The following is a 15216-nucleotide window of genomic DNA, read 5'->3' on the forward strand; positions in this document are numbered from 1 at the left end:
ACACACCGATCGATTCTGATACCTTCCGTGATCTTCTTCATCGCAGTAGATCTACGTTCTCAGAGCTTTGATGTGTTGTTCGAATCGGGAACCAAATGGTACGGATATTCATTTGTATCTTCAATTGACCATTAGTCCTAATTAGATTCGATTGGATCTTCTGCTTCGTTGATCTGTAGCCTGCATCACCAATTTGGATGCACTTCTTGCAGCAACGAGTCTCTTGTTAACTCTGTGAGACTCATTTGATTCCATGGTTAAAACGCTCTTTCTCAGGTGTATCACTCGAGCTTTGTGGAAGAAGACGGGATAACAAAGGCGTGTGGCTGTCCTTTGCTTCCTCTCAAGAGCCATATCAAGGGTCCTGCACCTGTTTCAGAACAAGGTTTCATCATCTTCGAATGTAGGCACGAAAGATCATTTACATGATTGTTGTTTATATATATATGCAGATAGGACTGATATAGTGGATGAGGCAATCACGTTCTTCCGCGCGAATGTCTTCTTCACAAACTTCCCTATCAAAACCCTGCTGATAAGCTCCTTATTTACCTGACCTTCTACATAAACGTGGCGTTGAAGAGGCTCGAAGGGTGTAGAACATTGGCTGTTGGAACTAAGGCGATTATCAACTTGGGTTTAGAGGATATCCCTGTTCCTGGAGAAGCTGGGTTTCCGTTTCCAGGTCTCTTTTCACTTCCTTCGTCCCAGGAAGAAGCAGGTACATGTTAATAGGTCTGTTTTTGATCCTCACTGGCTAACTAACTCTTTGAGCCCTCTTGTTTTGTTGGCTTCGAAATGTCAGATCTTTTCAGGAACTATCTGAAGCAGGTTCGAGAGGAGACTAGTGGGAGGCTACTGAGCGTGGCGTATAGAGCTAATGGGACACCGAACAAATGGTGGCTTGCATTCGCCAAGAGGAAATTTATCAACGTGGTTCTCCTCTAAATCTTCATCACTGGTAAGTTTTGAAACAAGCTTAGATCCACCTTAATTTGTGTTTTGAGTTAAGACATACCAGTTAAATTATCTTTAGAACAGCCTCAGCCTCTACATTTCAAGCTTATTAAGTTCTTTTAGTCTGGTTTTTAATATGTAACAGTTGTTATTCTTCATTCATTGCAGCCCCTTACAAATGAAGGGTTCCAAGCCACTCGAGATCATGAGCACTTTCGCCTTTAGCTGAAAATTTTGTATTAGAGAAGAAAGCTTTCTCTCTGGATCTCTCTATATACATAGATATACGTTAGACTGTAAGAGTTTGTGACAGACTGACAGTGTAGTATTTCATACGACTGTTTGGTGATACAAGATCAAAGTTACTGAAAATTCTTTTGTTATTACTTTAGATTATTAGCAGAGATCATGTCCAAAGTATTCAGAATATACACAACTTTGTCTGAACCTATCAGGCATTGGTGCACACGTTTCCATCGCAAACCAAACCATCAATATACTTTCTTTCACAGCCTCAACGCTGGTTGCTTTTGTCTTCTCTTTCAGAGCGATGAAACTCAAAGTCGCATTTGTGTCAGTTAACCAATTTTCCTCGCTCTTATCACATGTGTAAACATTAGCAAGAATCAGCTCTTAGGCGACTCTTATGCCTATCCTATCTTACTTAGCTCCAATTTCTTTGAAACGTTTCCTCACTAAGATGGTAAGCATCAGCTCCATTGGCTCCCGCAAGGTCCCTTTCTTCTTTGTTACAGTTTTTCCTAGTTGTCTTGGAGCAGCTAACATTGACGATTTCCATGGGATCACCAGATGATTCCGGTCACGACATTGGAGATGAAGAAAAACTCAAAAGCTTCGTTCTTGTCGTGCTTTGTCGTAAAAGAAATTACAGCACGGATGACCAAAGTAAGCTGATTAAGTACAATAGAATGGTTGTCACTGGTCATACCAGATCAGAAACAAGCATCTGAGAAAAGAAAAAGTCAAAATTCAAGTTAGTCTCAGATCGGCGTCAAAGCACAATGTTTAAAAAAAAATTTACCGAGCTCGTCCCTCCCCACCTCTCTTCGAGGCAAGAAAGTAATCTATTTAGGAAACGCCATGCAAAGTGTGGTTACAACCAACATAGCTAGGGTGTAAAATTGTACTATCAACCAATTCGGGAAACAACTTAAAATAGTTTCAAAATTTTGGGGCTTAAAAACCTTAACTTTCATAACACTTGGAATATTTTTTTTTTTTTTTTGTCAACAACCACTTCAAATAATTTACTTTCGGATTGTTTTTTGGGCAATTGTCAATAATAGCACCTTTTGAAGTTTTCCTCCCAAACTAGCACTCAGGATCAGAAGTCACAAAAATAGGTTTCATTAAAGGGGTAATTTACCTTTATACCCTTTGTTATAAGAATAGAAAAAAAAACATTTCATTTCATTCGATCGCGAATCGTGTCGTCTCCTCTCGGGAATCTTCAAACCCTCACCGGCACTGTCGTCTCCGACTCGGGAATCGTCGTCTCCGGCTCGGGAATCATCTTCTCCGACTCGGGAATCGTCGTCTCCGGCTCGGGAATCATCTTCTCCGACTCGGGAATCGAAGTCTCCGGCTCGGGAATCATCTTCTCCGGCTCGCTAATCGTCTTCTCCGGCTCGCTAATCATCTTCTCCGGCTCGATAATCATCTTCTCCGGCTATCTAATCATCAGCGTCACACTCTCTACTCTCAAAATCGGTAACTTTTTAAAATTAGGGTTTTTGAATTAAAATTTGGGAAGCTTGCGTTTTGATTTTGATTTGTGTGTTACTCGTTCTTATTAACAAGCGAAGCAAATGAAGACTTTTGTGTTGTTTTGTATTTGTGTTATTTCAGGAAAGCCTTCCAGAAAAGTTTGAAATTTTTTTTTTCCTTGTTTACGCAGGATAGAAACAAGATGGGAGATTCAGTACCTCTAAAACTAGCACTGCCAGAGCTGAAGTATCCTATTGGTTCACAGCCAAAAGAAAAGTCAGCAATCAACCAATACTCTGGTTCAGATTATATCTCTATTGTCAAAAGCATCCTAAAACCAGATGAGATGATAAGAGTCCGAGGATCATTTCTGGGACCTGTAATGAAGCTCAGTGAGAGAGGATTGAAGTTATCAGCAAAGATAGTCTACGCCATTCTCACTAGAAGCATCGTTTCTGTCAAGGAGAATGAAGCCTGGTTCCATTTCGGTGCGCAGCCAATGAGGTTCTCTATAAGAGAATTTCATATGATGACAGGCTTGAAATGTAGTGGTGCATTAGAAGGACCACGAAGGGAAACCGAGAGATTTAATTGGGAATTGCTAAAGGGGCGTAGTCATAAGTTAAGTGACGTGGTGGACCAGCTCAGAAACACAAGAGAAGATGCTTCTGAGGAGAGAATATGCCTCGCAATGCTCATCCTGGTAGAGAGCATATTATTGCGGAAGAGCAAAGGAGGGAGTTTTCCTTTGGAATATGCGAAAAATGCACAGGATATGACATATCCATGGGGAAAAGAGGCTTACATTGTGCTCCTGAAGTCAATTCAAAACGCTGTCGCGAATCATTTGGAGAATAAATCCAAATTTGAGTTGCAAGGTTATCCTCTAGTATTCCTTCTTTGGATACTAGAGTCGATTCCTTTGCTAAGGAATAAGTTCAGTAAGTGTGTACCAACAGTTGAGGTTCCTGGGCCGACTTACTTGTGTGAAAAATACACTGAGATAGAGAATCCATCACTTGATAGGGTTTTACAGGTTGAAGCTGATACAAAGGTAAGCTTTTCCAAGTATATGTTTCTCAGTTTATTTGGCTTCTTCTTTTTAATATGTTTCTCATTGGTCTTTTTTTGAAATATTCTCAGCTGAAGGTCCATTGCATACTACCTTCTATTCCTCATGATCCAGAAGATGATATCTCCATTGAAGACAAATATAGTGACGAGTTGGAAACAGTGAAAGATGTAACAAAGAAAGGGTACAAGATTACAGCCGATGACTGGGAAAATAGGTGTGTAGACACATTTGACACATTGGATGCTCTTATTCAAATGATGGCAAATAAGGAGACTGGCCAAGCTTCTACTCCGATTGATGAGGATTCAGTAAATGAAAAAGTGAACAGGATCATCACGGTAATGGAGGAGAATCTGAAGAGCATGAAGGATCGAATGTCATTACTGGAAGAAGAAAACATACATCTTAGAGCTCGTGTGTCAGAGTTGGAAGGAAACAGCAATGTTTTTCCCACTAACGTGACACAAAAGGTAAATTCTCAAAACATCTTCTTTTACATTTGCATTTTCAAGTATTTTTTGGAAGATCTTGTACATATTCTTGAATGCCTTCCTAATATTTGACAAACAGCGATCCAGTGGGACACCTTTATCTCCAATGTCTCACACGCAACCATCCAGTGGGACACCTTTATCTCCAATGTCTCACACGCAACCATCGAGTGAGACACCTTTATCTCCAATGTCTCAACAGCCTAATTTGACACATGAGGTATGTAACCAATAAATATTGTTGAGTTTTGAAGTAATATTTGGAAAGCTTTTGTACTTCTTGAATGCATTCCTGATTTTTGCAGGAGACAATGATTGAATCAGCTGCATCTCCAAAGTCTCAACAAAATGAGGTATATGCTCAAAAATTTTTAAGAAAATATTTGGAAATTCTTGTACAAAATCCTGAATGCCTTCCTGATTTTTGCAGGATTACACGCAATCATCGAGTGAGACGCCTTTATCTCCAATGTCTCAACAGCCTAATTTGACAAATGAGGTATGTAACCAATAAAATATTGTTGAGTTTTGAAGTAATATTTGGAAGCTTTTGTACATATTCTAGAATGCATTCTTGATTTTTGCAGGACACAATGAATGAATCAGATGATGAAACTCCTGCCCTTGATACTCAAGTATTCTCTCCTAATCTGACAAAAGAGGTATATGCTCAATGATATTGTTTTCACAGTTGGAGTTTACAAATTAGTTTTGGGTGATTTTTTTTTACATATAAAGGCTTTTCTGATTTTTGACAGAAAGAAACAGAAACGTCTACCGGTGAGAGGCCATCCAATCCTAATCAAGATGGAAAACCAGATGATGAGGTAATATTTATTCTAGAAATTATAGTTGAATGTATTCATGATGGCCATTCCTGATATTTTTTTGCAGATTGTGAGAGAGAAATTAACAAGTGAGTCACCTGCTAGTCAGAGTCAAGTTTTGCAGAAAGAAACAGTAGAAATGAATGAGACACCTTCTTCTCCAATAGCTCCAAAGAGTATTGAAACTCCCGTTTATACTCCAAGTCAGACTCAGCAGGTACATGGTCAAAAAAAATCTTGGATTTTTAAGTTAATGTTTGGAAGCTTTAGAACGTACTCTGGATTGACTTCGTGATAATTTTTACAGATTGAGAGAGAGCCATCGGATGACACGCCTGCCCTTGATACTCAAGTTTTTACTCCTAATCTGACAAAAGAGGTATATGCTCAATGACAGTTGGAGTTTACAATTAGTTTTGGGTGATTTACATATATAGACCTTTCTAATTTTTGGCAGAGGGAAACACAAACCTCTACTGATGAAACGCCACCCAAAACTAATCAAGGAGAAGGAAAACCAGATGATGAGGTAATATTTACTCTAGAAATTATAATTGAATGTATTCATGATGGCCTTTCCTGATATTTTTTGCAGATTGTGATTGAGTCACCTGCTGCTCAGACTCAAGTTTTGCAAAAAGAAACACTGGAAATGAATGAGACACCTTCTTCTCCAATATCTCCAAAGAGTATTGAGGCTCAAGTTTTTACTCCAATTCAGAAACAGCAGGTAAATGTTCAAAAAATCTTGGAGATTTCAAGTAATGTTTGAAAGCTTTTGTACGTGTTTTTGATCCCCTACCTGACTTTTTTTTGTTTTTTTTGCAGACGGTAACAGAGGAAACGTATGAGGCTACACAGCCATTGACTGAGATCATTTCAGCAAACAATAAAAAGGTAAGCATAGAAATGTCTTTCATAAGTACAACTTGAATTTTAAATTGTAGAAACTTCTTCATAACTACCTCTTTTATTTTACTGTTATTACAGGAGGATACACATGCTGTGCATTACAGACCTTCCTCTCCATTGTCTTCACTAATTGCACTAGTTATTGAAGAAAATAAGAATGCTTTGGTAAGAAGAAATATTTAAAATGTTTAGGTAATATTTTTCTATTCAACTAACTCTTACCATTTACTTTTGTCTTATAGAGTGAGACAGAAACTGCGACCCAATATTTTTCTACAAGTGAAGGAGAGCATTCACAATCAAGCAGAAAGAATCAAGCGGAAGAATATCTCAAGGATACTACAGAACCTACTACTGAGCTAGTTTCCACAGATGTTTCGAAGACACAGCCTCTTACTCCGCAAACACAGCACCTTCAGACAAGTGAGGGAGATCAATCCGATGAGACACCATCAGAGCAGAATCAAGCAGAAGAAAATCTCAAGGATACTACAGAACCTACTACTGAGCTAGTTTCCACATATGTTTCGAAGATGCCGCCTATTACTCAGCAAACAGAGCATCTTCAGACAAGTGCTATAGATTTTTCAGAAAAAAACGAGGTATGCATCGAGTATATTTGATCTTTAATTATTATTCTAACAATTTAAAACCGCTGATGTTACTGAATCTTCATTTTTAATAGGTTGAAGTAAGCAGGCTTCTAGCTCACTTTCAAATAGGCGCAGAGGTTGAAATTTTGTCTACTGATGACGAAATATGGTATCCAGGAAAGGTTGTTGATCTTAAACTGTGTGAAGGACTAGAGGAGCTGACAGTTGAGTACACGACACTCTTCACAGACCAACATAGACTTCAGAAACTTCAGGATACTATCACGGCTGACAAAATACGTCCTGCAACACCAACTAGTGACCAAAAATCCTTTGAGATGATGGATAAGGTAGAAGCCTTCTACAACAATGGCTGGAGCAGCGGACAAATTAGCATGGTACTTGGTGATAACACATACTCGGTGTGTCTCTATACTTCTATGGAAACTATTCTATTCAAACATTCAGATTTGCGAATTCATAGAGAATGGAAAGATGGAGTCTGGAAGATGGCAGATAAGGTAAATCATAACTAGAATTATACTTCACGTGAATTGTTTGATATACATACATTTTAGTTTCAGGAATGGTTTCCAGAAATTCCGATTGCAACAAATTTGATAATATTTTGCTTGGTGTCTATTGTTTGATTAAAGGTGAAGCCTGATAAGAAAAGGAAAGCTGCTGCCTCATCACAAAATTCAGGAATGGATAATGTTTTCCTAAGAAGGAGCGAGAGGGTGCCTAAACGATCTAGAGACACAAAAACTCCATTCAAGTCTGACAGAAATCCGGCTTTAACTGTAATACCTGAGATTATACCTGCAGTTGATCCGTTTTCAACTCCTGCGGAACATAAGCTTTCAAGGCTTCAAAATTGGATGACATTAAAGCCCGGCATGCATGAAACGTAAGCATGTTTCTGTCCTTGTCTATATATTCTTATATTTATGTATAAGAGGTTTGGTAATTCCTTTGAATCTTTAATCGACTGCAGGTCCCTATCAATCAATGATAATAAGATAAGGAAATCTTTCTTTCAAAGCATGGAAAATGCAAAAAAGGACCTTAAGAAAGAGGTAATTTGTTTACATATGTTCTTGCCTTGAGCTTTTTTTTTAAAAAAAAATTCAGGAAGGATTTGTTTAGTTTCAGGAAATTATATAGTAACAAATTAGATAATGTTTGCCTTTTTTTTTGCAGCACATTGATGGAGCCTTTGCAATGCTAAATTGCAGAAGAAATGAGAATGCTGCTTGGTTCCACAACTACAAGATTCCAAAGGCGTGCTTCCTACCTATGGAGTTCTTGCATTGCTTGCTCTCTGATGATTTGGCTTACAAGAAAGAAAAGGTCAAAGGTAAAAAGATTTTCAACGATTTATTTAAAGATACTGTGAGAGGGAAGGTATATCCAGAGAAGACATGGGGAGAAGATGTTGATGTTGTGTATGGGATTACTCTTGGAAAAAAAAGCAATGTCTGGATTGGGATGGAAATTCATTTGAAGAAGAAAAGAATCACAGTATATGATTGTTTTCAAAAGGAAAGCAACAGCATTGATATTCCTCAAGTGAAAAAGTTGGCAGGTATGTATAAACAATCTGTATTTGATGTATTCATCTGTTTCTTGGTTTGAAATATTCAACTGATTCTATCTTGATATTGATTTTTAAATATGACAGTGTTGATTTCTAATCTGCTGGTGGAATCTTCTGGTGATGAGGTAGATAAGGTGAAGATGATTCCATTTGAGATTGAGCAGGCACAAGGTTTACCCAAGACAAAACATCCTTTCAACTGTGGGATATTTCTTGTCAAGATTCTGGAGTGCCAGTCATTGAAGATAGGAGACATGACAAAGATTAATGATGACAATGCATTGGAGCTAAGGAGAACCTTGTCTTGTGAGATCTTCAACCAATTTGTGGATGAGAGCTTTGGGAAATGAGAATGATGCATGAAAACATTTTTTGTTTTAGTTAAGACTCGGTTTTAGTTATGACTGTTTATTTTGTTATGTTGTTGGCGTCTGGTTACATAAGAAAGATTGGAAGGATATCAAGTATTTTATTTGGGTATCATATATCTTGGAAGGTTAAAATATTGTTTCTGGATGGGTTTCCAGAAAAAAAGTTAAGTGTTTCAAATGTAAAAAAGAATGAAATGAGATTATATACTAAGGATTGGACATGTATATGGTAAGCTTAAAATTGTGATGTTTACAGACAACAAAAATTTAGAACCACAAAGGATCGAACCCAGAGGGAGAGAGTCTGCGTATTTGGATAGTGTGGGAGTTTAGCCACTAGGCCAAGAAGAATCATCTGTTATGGATTACATTTAATTTTATTTAACTCCAAACTGTAACACAAAAAAGAATTAAAATAGATTTTGAATCCACCACATATCGAACCCGGGGATAGAGAGACTTTTGAGTTATAAAAAGCCTTGGTTTAACCGCTGGTCTGAGGAGAATCATCTGTTAAAGAATATTACATAAGCATACTTAACCCAATTAATATAGGATAGGTTTCCAAAACAATACATTTCGATTGAAAAAAAACAAAACTCTTGCCGTCTCAACACTCTCGCCGTTTCAAACTTCTCGAATCTCACTCGTCTCCGCCTCTCGAATCTCTCTCTCATCTCCATATCTCTCGATCTCCGACGAAAACCCATCTCCAGAACTCTCTCTCTCTCGATCTTTTACGCGAGCTCTCTCTATTCTCCGAGAAAAACCATTTCTAGAGCTCTATCTCTTGAAGGTATGTTGCAGATTCAACCTTATGTGTGTTTTCTTTCTGAGAGATTGGTCTCCTGGTTTTTGCTTGTGTATAGACTTGCTCGTTTTAACCTAATATGATTCGTAGAATTCTAGTTCATGTGAAAGCATGTGTATAGACTTCGGGAAGGATTTGTATTTTTTTCAGGAAACCCTTCCTGAAAATTGGATTTTAATTAATTTAGACAAATAAAATTTTTCTTGTTTACGCAGGATAGAAACAAGATGGGAGATCCATTACCATTAAGACTAGCACTGCCTGAGCTGAGGTATCCGATTGGATCAGAGCCAGAGAAGACGATATCGATAAACCAACACTCGATAGTTGCTTATATCAAAACTGTTAAGGAAATTCTAGGAAATGATGAGTTCAACAGAATAAGAGGGACGTTTTTGGGACCGGTGATCAAGCTTGGAGAGAGGTCTTTGAAATTATCAGCTAAGATAGTGCACGCAGTTCTCACCAAAAGCATCAAGACAGTGAAGAGACACGAAGCATGGTTCCATTTTGGTGCTCAGCCAATGAGGTTCTCTATAAGAGAATTCCACATGGTGACTGGTTTGAAATGTAGTGGTGAAGCAAGAGAACCACGAGAGGGAACCGAGAAATTTAAGTGGGACTTCCTAAAAGGGCGTACTCATACAGTAAAGGACGTGGAGAAGCAGCTCAGAAACACAAGAGAAGATGCTTCTGATGAGAGATTCTGCCTTGCAATGCTCCTCCTGATTGAGAGCATACTACTACAGAAGAGCCTTCTCGACGGTGGCACAACTTTTACTTTGGATTATGTGAAAATAGCGCAGGATATGGATGTCTTGATGACATACCCATGGGGGAGAACAGCTTATAATTTGCTGTTAAAATCACTTCAGAGAGCTGTCGACAAAAGCCTCGACAAAAACAATTATGATTTGCAAGGGTTCCCTATGGCATTTCTTATATGGATACTTGAGTCAGTACCTTTGCTACAGTATGCATTCAGTCAAGTTGTTCCTATTCTGAGCGTTCAACCGTCTACCCCAATATTTTTGTGTGAGAAGTACCTTCAAATAGCTTCTCCACAGCTGATAGATGTTCTCCTAATTGAAATCAAAGATCATGTAAGTTTTTACATTATTTTTTTCTTGTTTCTGTTTTGCCTTATGATTCTCCATTTAAAAGCTAATTATTTTTATGGTTTCAGCTTAAGGTCACATGCATCCTACCTCCTATTTCTAATGATCCAGAAGCTGATGTTTGCATGGGAGACGAAGCTAATAAAGATCTGGATGACATGGCCGATTTATCCAAGAGAGGTTATAAGTTTAAAATTAGAGATTGGCGAAACATGTCAGTAGACCTATACGGTGCTAATGAAGAAATAAGAAGAGCATCTTTACTGTTTGGGAATGGAGGGATGAGTCAAGCTTCTACTTCGTATCAGGAGGAGTCTTTGGAATCAAAGATCAACAGAATCAGCGAGATGGTGGGAGATAATTTAAGGATCATGAACGATCGTTTGTGTTTGATTGAAAAAGACAGGAAACAGATTAAAGAACGTGTGACAAACCTAGAGAAACTACAAAGAGTTACTTCATATGAAACTCCAAACAATGAGGTAACTTTTTTTTCGGAAATTAAAATTAATGTTTATCTAGTTCTTGATTCAGTTTTGAGTTGTCAAGTAATTTTGGAAGATGTTATACATATTTAGGCTTGCCTTCCTAATTTTTGTTGTACTTGCACAGACTGACACAACTCCATTTCATGAGACGGCTTCCAGACAAGGTGAAGCCAATGCAGATCAAGCAGATGAACAACTTAACAATGAGGCAAGTATAATTTTGAAAACTGTTGGTATTTATAAAATTATGAATTTGGTACGTGTTCATAATCCCATTCCTGACATCAGGATACACGAGAGCCTATGAATGAGATCACGAAAGAGACACCTGGTTCTCCAATAGCTCAACAGAATATTGAGACTCCAGTCCTTACTCCAATTCAGACGCAGCAGGTACCTTCTTTAAAAAATTGGACTTTTCAAGTAATTTTTGGAAGCCCTTGTACGTGTTCATTCAACCATTCCTGAATTCAGGAGACTCACGAGCTTATGAATGAGATCATTTCACCAAACATTTCCGACACACAGCCAAATACCCGAGCTCGCAGAAATCTTTTAACAGAGCAAAATAAGGTATTACTTTCATTAAAACCTTTAATAAATACTCAGCAACTATCAAAATGACTGGATATCCTTGAATCTAAACCATCACAGGATGTAGAAAGCAGAGTTCAAAATCCCTTTGAGATCGGAGCAAATGTGGAGATTTCATCACAAGATGACAATACTTGTCATAAATGGTATCCAGGAAATGTGTTGGCAACATATTTGGTTGATGGGGTTGAGATGGTGAAAGTTGAGTACTTCGTCCCGTCTCTGGACGAAAAGAAGAGGAAAAGGAGTGTTGAGACACGTGTATCAATTGACAGAATACGTCCTCAACCACCACCTGAGAGATCTGGAGCGAAGAAAAGTTATGAGCTAATGCAGGACGTGGAGGCGTTCGACAATGGTGCCTGGTGCGCTGGAAAAGTTAAAGTCATTTTGTTTGATGGCTCGTGTTTTGTCTCTTTGAACAATTCTAAAGAACAAATTTACTTCCACCATTCTGAGATGCGAAAACCAAGAAAATGGGTAGATGGTGTTTGGGAGATGACAAAAAAGGTAAAACAAATGCCTTGGATCACTTGAATTGAAAAATAATGTCATTTGTTTAATATCTCGGTATTGATTTTCAGATGGAAGAAGAGCAGACGCAGAGTGTGAATCCAAGTGAAGGAGATGGTGATAAAAAGGTATGAAATATTTATACATCATACTAGGAATTAAGATATAAATGTATCTGAATTTTTGTCATTCAAAAAGGGGAAGGCGAAGGCTGTCGCTTGTAAGAAAAATGAAGCAGCTGGTCCATCAGAAGATGGTGTTGGGAAAATGGCAAAAGAGGTAATAAAAATGAATAAGATCCACTTGAATTGAAGTTCAGGTCAATAGTTTGATATATCGGTTTTGTTTCACAGATGGAAGTAAAGCAGGGTAAGAGTGTGAAACCAAGTCAAGACGATCATGCAAAAAAGGTATAAAAAATATTTTTACTTCATATTAGGAAGGCATTCAAGTATAAAGATAAAAACGATCCTGAATTTTTGTCTTTATTTTTAATTAAAGGGGAAGCCACATGTTGGTAAGAAGAAGAAAGCAAATGCTCAGCCAGTAGATTTGCTTCCTTTTCTACAGCGAGAAGAGAAGAGGCCAATACGACCTAGAAACCCTCCTATACCTGTAACACCTGAGGTAATCCTTCCAATTGATCCATTTGTGACACCTGAATTTCCTCGGTTTTCAAGGCTTGCACACTGGATGGATCTACGGGGCATATATCGTGTGTAAGCAACTTTTTGTCCTCGCATAAATATTCCTAATTTATTTTGTAAAAGTTTCGATTGATACTAGTTAATTTTATCAACTACAGACCGTTTTATATCAATGGAAAAGAAATTGAAAAAGAGTTCTTTCAAAAAATGGACGATGCAGAAAACAATCTCAACAAAGAGGTAATCAACACTCTGTTCTGTCTTCTATTTGATTGTGTGATATGTTTAGGAAGAGGTTGAGTTGAGCTATGCTAGATGTCCATGTTATAGCAGTTCTATATGAAGTTTCTAACTATATTGTTACATTGGCAGCACATAAATGTTGCATTTGAAATGCTAAATTGTAAGAGGGTTGAGCAAGGTGCTTGGTTCCGCAACAACAATCTTCCACCAGCATGCTTTGTACCAGTCAAATTCTTAGAAGTGGTTGGGTACGCTTATGAATCTGTCAGGAAGCCACATAAGAAAAAAAAAAGTTATTGGAGGGCTGTGTAGGCGAACTTGTGAAAGGTTTAATACATCCAAAGAAGGTATGGCTGGAAGATGTTGATGTTATATATGGTGTCATTGAAGATAAGTTGAGCTGTCACTATATTGGGGTGGAGATACAATTGATGGACAACACAATCACACTCTTCCATTGTGGTCTTCCAAAAGCAAATATCAAACGTGCTCTTAATCAAATCCAAGAACTGGCAGGTAAAAATATTAGCTAATTTAGAAAATAAAAGTTTGTCACTTGCTGCTTGTGATTGTGATGCATTTTTACATATTCATTTTGTTGTCTGTTGGTGATTGATTTATTGTATAATTTTGGGTATTTATGACAGTGTTGATTAGTGCCATAAAGATGGAACTTCTTGGTGAAGAGGTTAATTTCGAAGATATCAGTCCATTTGAAGTTAAGTTTGCAGAAGGGCTTCCAAAGACAAAATTTCCATACAACTGTGGTATTTTTGTTGTGAAGATGCTGGAATGCAGGTCACTGGGATTGAAGAGCATGGCTAATATAAATGATGAAACTGCGATGGACTTACGAAGCAAGCTATGTTGTGAGATCTTCGACCAGTTTATGGATAAAGATTTCCAGGAAGGTCAAAGGAAGTGAAAATGTCATATTTGTTCTGTTTTCTACACTGTTTTTCTACTTTGATATTAATTATCCCTAACGTTTAAGTTTAAGTTTGTAATGAATTATCCCTAACGTTTTTTTCATTTAGATTGTTATTGAAAAATTTTTAGGATGTATTGATGAATTGTCAAATGCTTATGGTACTTTTAGGATGGGTTTCCAGAAAAAGAGTGAGAAAGCAAAATGCACCAAAGCCTAGCATATTCCTTTAAAGTTTACAAAAAAAATGAAAAAGAAAGTGATCCGATGTTGATTGAACTCGTGAACTCTCGAAAGATGAATCAAAGTGTGCAGCCGCTGTGCCAAGGGTGTTATACTTGCCAAAAGATATAATAAAACGATAATAACTTGTAACTTTTGAATATTTAATTAAAAACAGAAAAAAGTGAAAATATACACAACGGGAATCGAACACGGCTTATTGTGTGATAAGGGTACACTAAGAGTAGAAGGGCTTGCCACTAGGCTATGGTGGATATTCGATATCAGAGTAAATGTGAACTTATTTATTCACAGACGATAGATTTATATGATCTGGATATCATTTTAAGTATTCAGGATAGCTTTCCAAAAACAAATTCCTTTAAAGTTTACAAAAAAAAAATGAAAAAGAATGTGATCTGATGTTGATTGAACTCGTGAACTCTCGATAGATTAATCCAAGTGTGCAGCCGTTGTACCAAGGGTCTTATACTTGCCAAAAGCTACAATAAAACGAAAATAACGTTTGAATATTTAATTAAAAACAAAAAAAATGTGAGTATACACAACGGGGATCGAACACGACTTATTGTGTGATAAGGGTACACTAAGAGTAGAAGGGCTTGCCACTAGGCTACGTTGGATATTCGATAACAGAGTAAATGTGAACTCATTTATTCACAGACGATAGATTTATATAATCTGGATATCATTTTATGTATTCAGGATGGCTTTCCAAAAACAAATAAGCAAATCAGATAACCAAGTTATAAGAACACTAGGCCAAACCATTACAAAATAGTGAAAAACATTGAACAAGTTTTTTATTTAGGTTGTTAATTGAAGAAACAACACAAGAGAAACAAAAGTGCTTATTCATTTAAAATAAAAACTGAAAATCAAACATAATGTGGTCCTTAAAAACATAAAAAGAGAAGACGATAACATGAAATTACTCATGATGGAGCCAACTTTCGCCAAGTTTATCCCAATCAGGGACTTTGACCTTCACATCAGCAAGCATTCCTTCCGCTTCCGAGTGCTCTTCTTTGAGTTTCTCCAACTCAGCAGTTAAATCAAATTTTCCATCAGCTTTGA

At 37.4% G+C, this 15216-nt stretch overlaps 3 protein-coding genes and 1 pseudogene across 4 annotated transcripts; all 4 read left to right on the top strand.

The window, feature by feature from the left end:
* LOC117128090 lies at positions 1-1406 on the top strand (annotated as a pseudogene).
* A 934-nt stretch (positions 1407-2340) lies between these two features.
* On the top strand, positions 2341-6137 carry LOC117127860. Its single transcript, XM_033278621.1, has 2 exons — positions 2341-3739; positions 3829-6137. Exons 1-2 carry the CDS (start codon positions 2888-2890, stop codon positions 4321-4323), a joined length of 1347 nt encoding a protein of 448 aa, XP_033134512.1. The 5' UTR covers positions 2341-2887; the 3' UTR covers positions 4324-6137.
* Positions 4358-8653, top strand: LOC117127857. Of its 2 annotated transcripts, XM_033278615.1 has the most exons (17): positions 4358-4471; positions 4557-4604; positions 4682-4750; positions 4839-4913; positions 5010-5078; positions 5146-5295; positions 5386-5457; positions 5536-5607; positions 5674-5808; positions 5907-5975; positions 6069-6155; positions 6233-6592; positions 6676-7104; positions 7240-7493; positions 7581-7662; positions 7787-8171; positions 8268-8653. In XM_033278615.1, the coding sequence occupies exons 1-17, from the start codon at positions 4358-4360 to the stop codon at positions 8531-8533; spliced, it is 2736 nt and encodes a 911-aa protein (XP_033134506.1). In that variant the 3' UTR covers positions 8534-8653. The 2 variants fall into 2 exon arrangements, with proteins under 2 accessions (XP_033134506.1, XP_033134507.1); XM_033278616.1 differs by lacking the exons at positions 5146-5295; positions 5386-5457; positions 5536-5607.
* Positions 8654-10553: 1900 nt separating this feature from the next.
* Positions 10554-15036, top strand: LOC117127859. Its single transcript, XM_033278619.1, has 10 exons — positions 10554-10965; positions 11096-11179; positions 11260-11364; positions 11446-11544; positions 11626-12075; positions 12150-12206; positions 12277-12357; positions 12432-12488; positions 12580-12797; positions 12884-15036. Exons 1-10 carry the CDS (start codon positions 10609-10611, stop codon positions 13023-13025), a joined length of 1650 nt encoding a protein of 549 aa, XP_033134510.1. The 5' UTR covers positions 10554-10608; the 3' UTR covers positions 13026-15036.
* The last annotated feature ends 180 nt before the right edge of the window (positions 15037-15216 follow it).

The sequence above is a fragment of the Brassica rapa genome, chromosome A09 (genome assembly GCF_000309985.2).
Source record: "Brassica rapa cultivar Chiifu-401-42 chromosome A09, CAAS_Brap_v3.01, whole genome shotgun sequence".
NCBI lineage: Eukaryota > Viridiplantae > Streptophyta > Magnoliopsida > Brassicales > Brassicaceae > Brassica > Brassica rapa.

Coding starts and splice junctions, on each gene's coding strand:
- LOC117127857 (XM_033278615.1), top strand. CDS start 4,358: ATGTCTCACACGCAACCATCCAGTGGGACACCTTTATCTCCAATGTCT. Junction 4,914..5,009: donor CTCCTAATCTGACAAAAGAG/GTATATGCTCAA, acceptor GATTTTTGACAG/AAAGAAACAGAAACGTCTAC. Junction 5,976..6,068: donor TTTCAGCAAACAATAAAAAG/GTAAGCATAGAA, acceptor CTGTTATTACAG/GAGGATACACATGCTGTGCA.
- LOC117127860 (XM_033278621.1), top strand. CDS start 2,888: ATGGGAGATTCAGTACCTCTAAAACTAGCACTGCCAGAGCTGAAGTAT. Junction 3,740..3,828: donor AGGTTGAAGCTGATACAAAG/GTAAGCTTTTCC, acceptor AAATATTCTCAG/CTGAAGGTCCATTGCATACT.
- LOC117127859 (XM_033278619.1), top strand. CDS start 10,609: ATGGGAGACGAAGCTAATAAAGATCTGGATGACATGGCCGATTTATCC. Junction 12,207..12,276: donor AAGGAGATGGTGATAAAAAG/GTATGAAATATT, acceptor TCATTCAAAAAG/GGGAAGGCGAAGGCTGTCGC. Junction 12,489..12,579: donor AAGACGATCATGCAAAAAAG/GTATAAAAAATA, acceptor TTTTAATTAAAG/GGGAAGCCACATGTTGGTAA.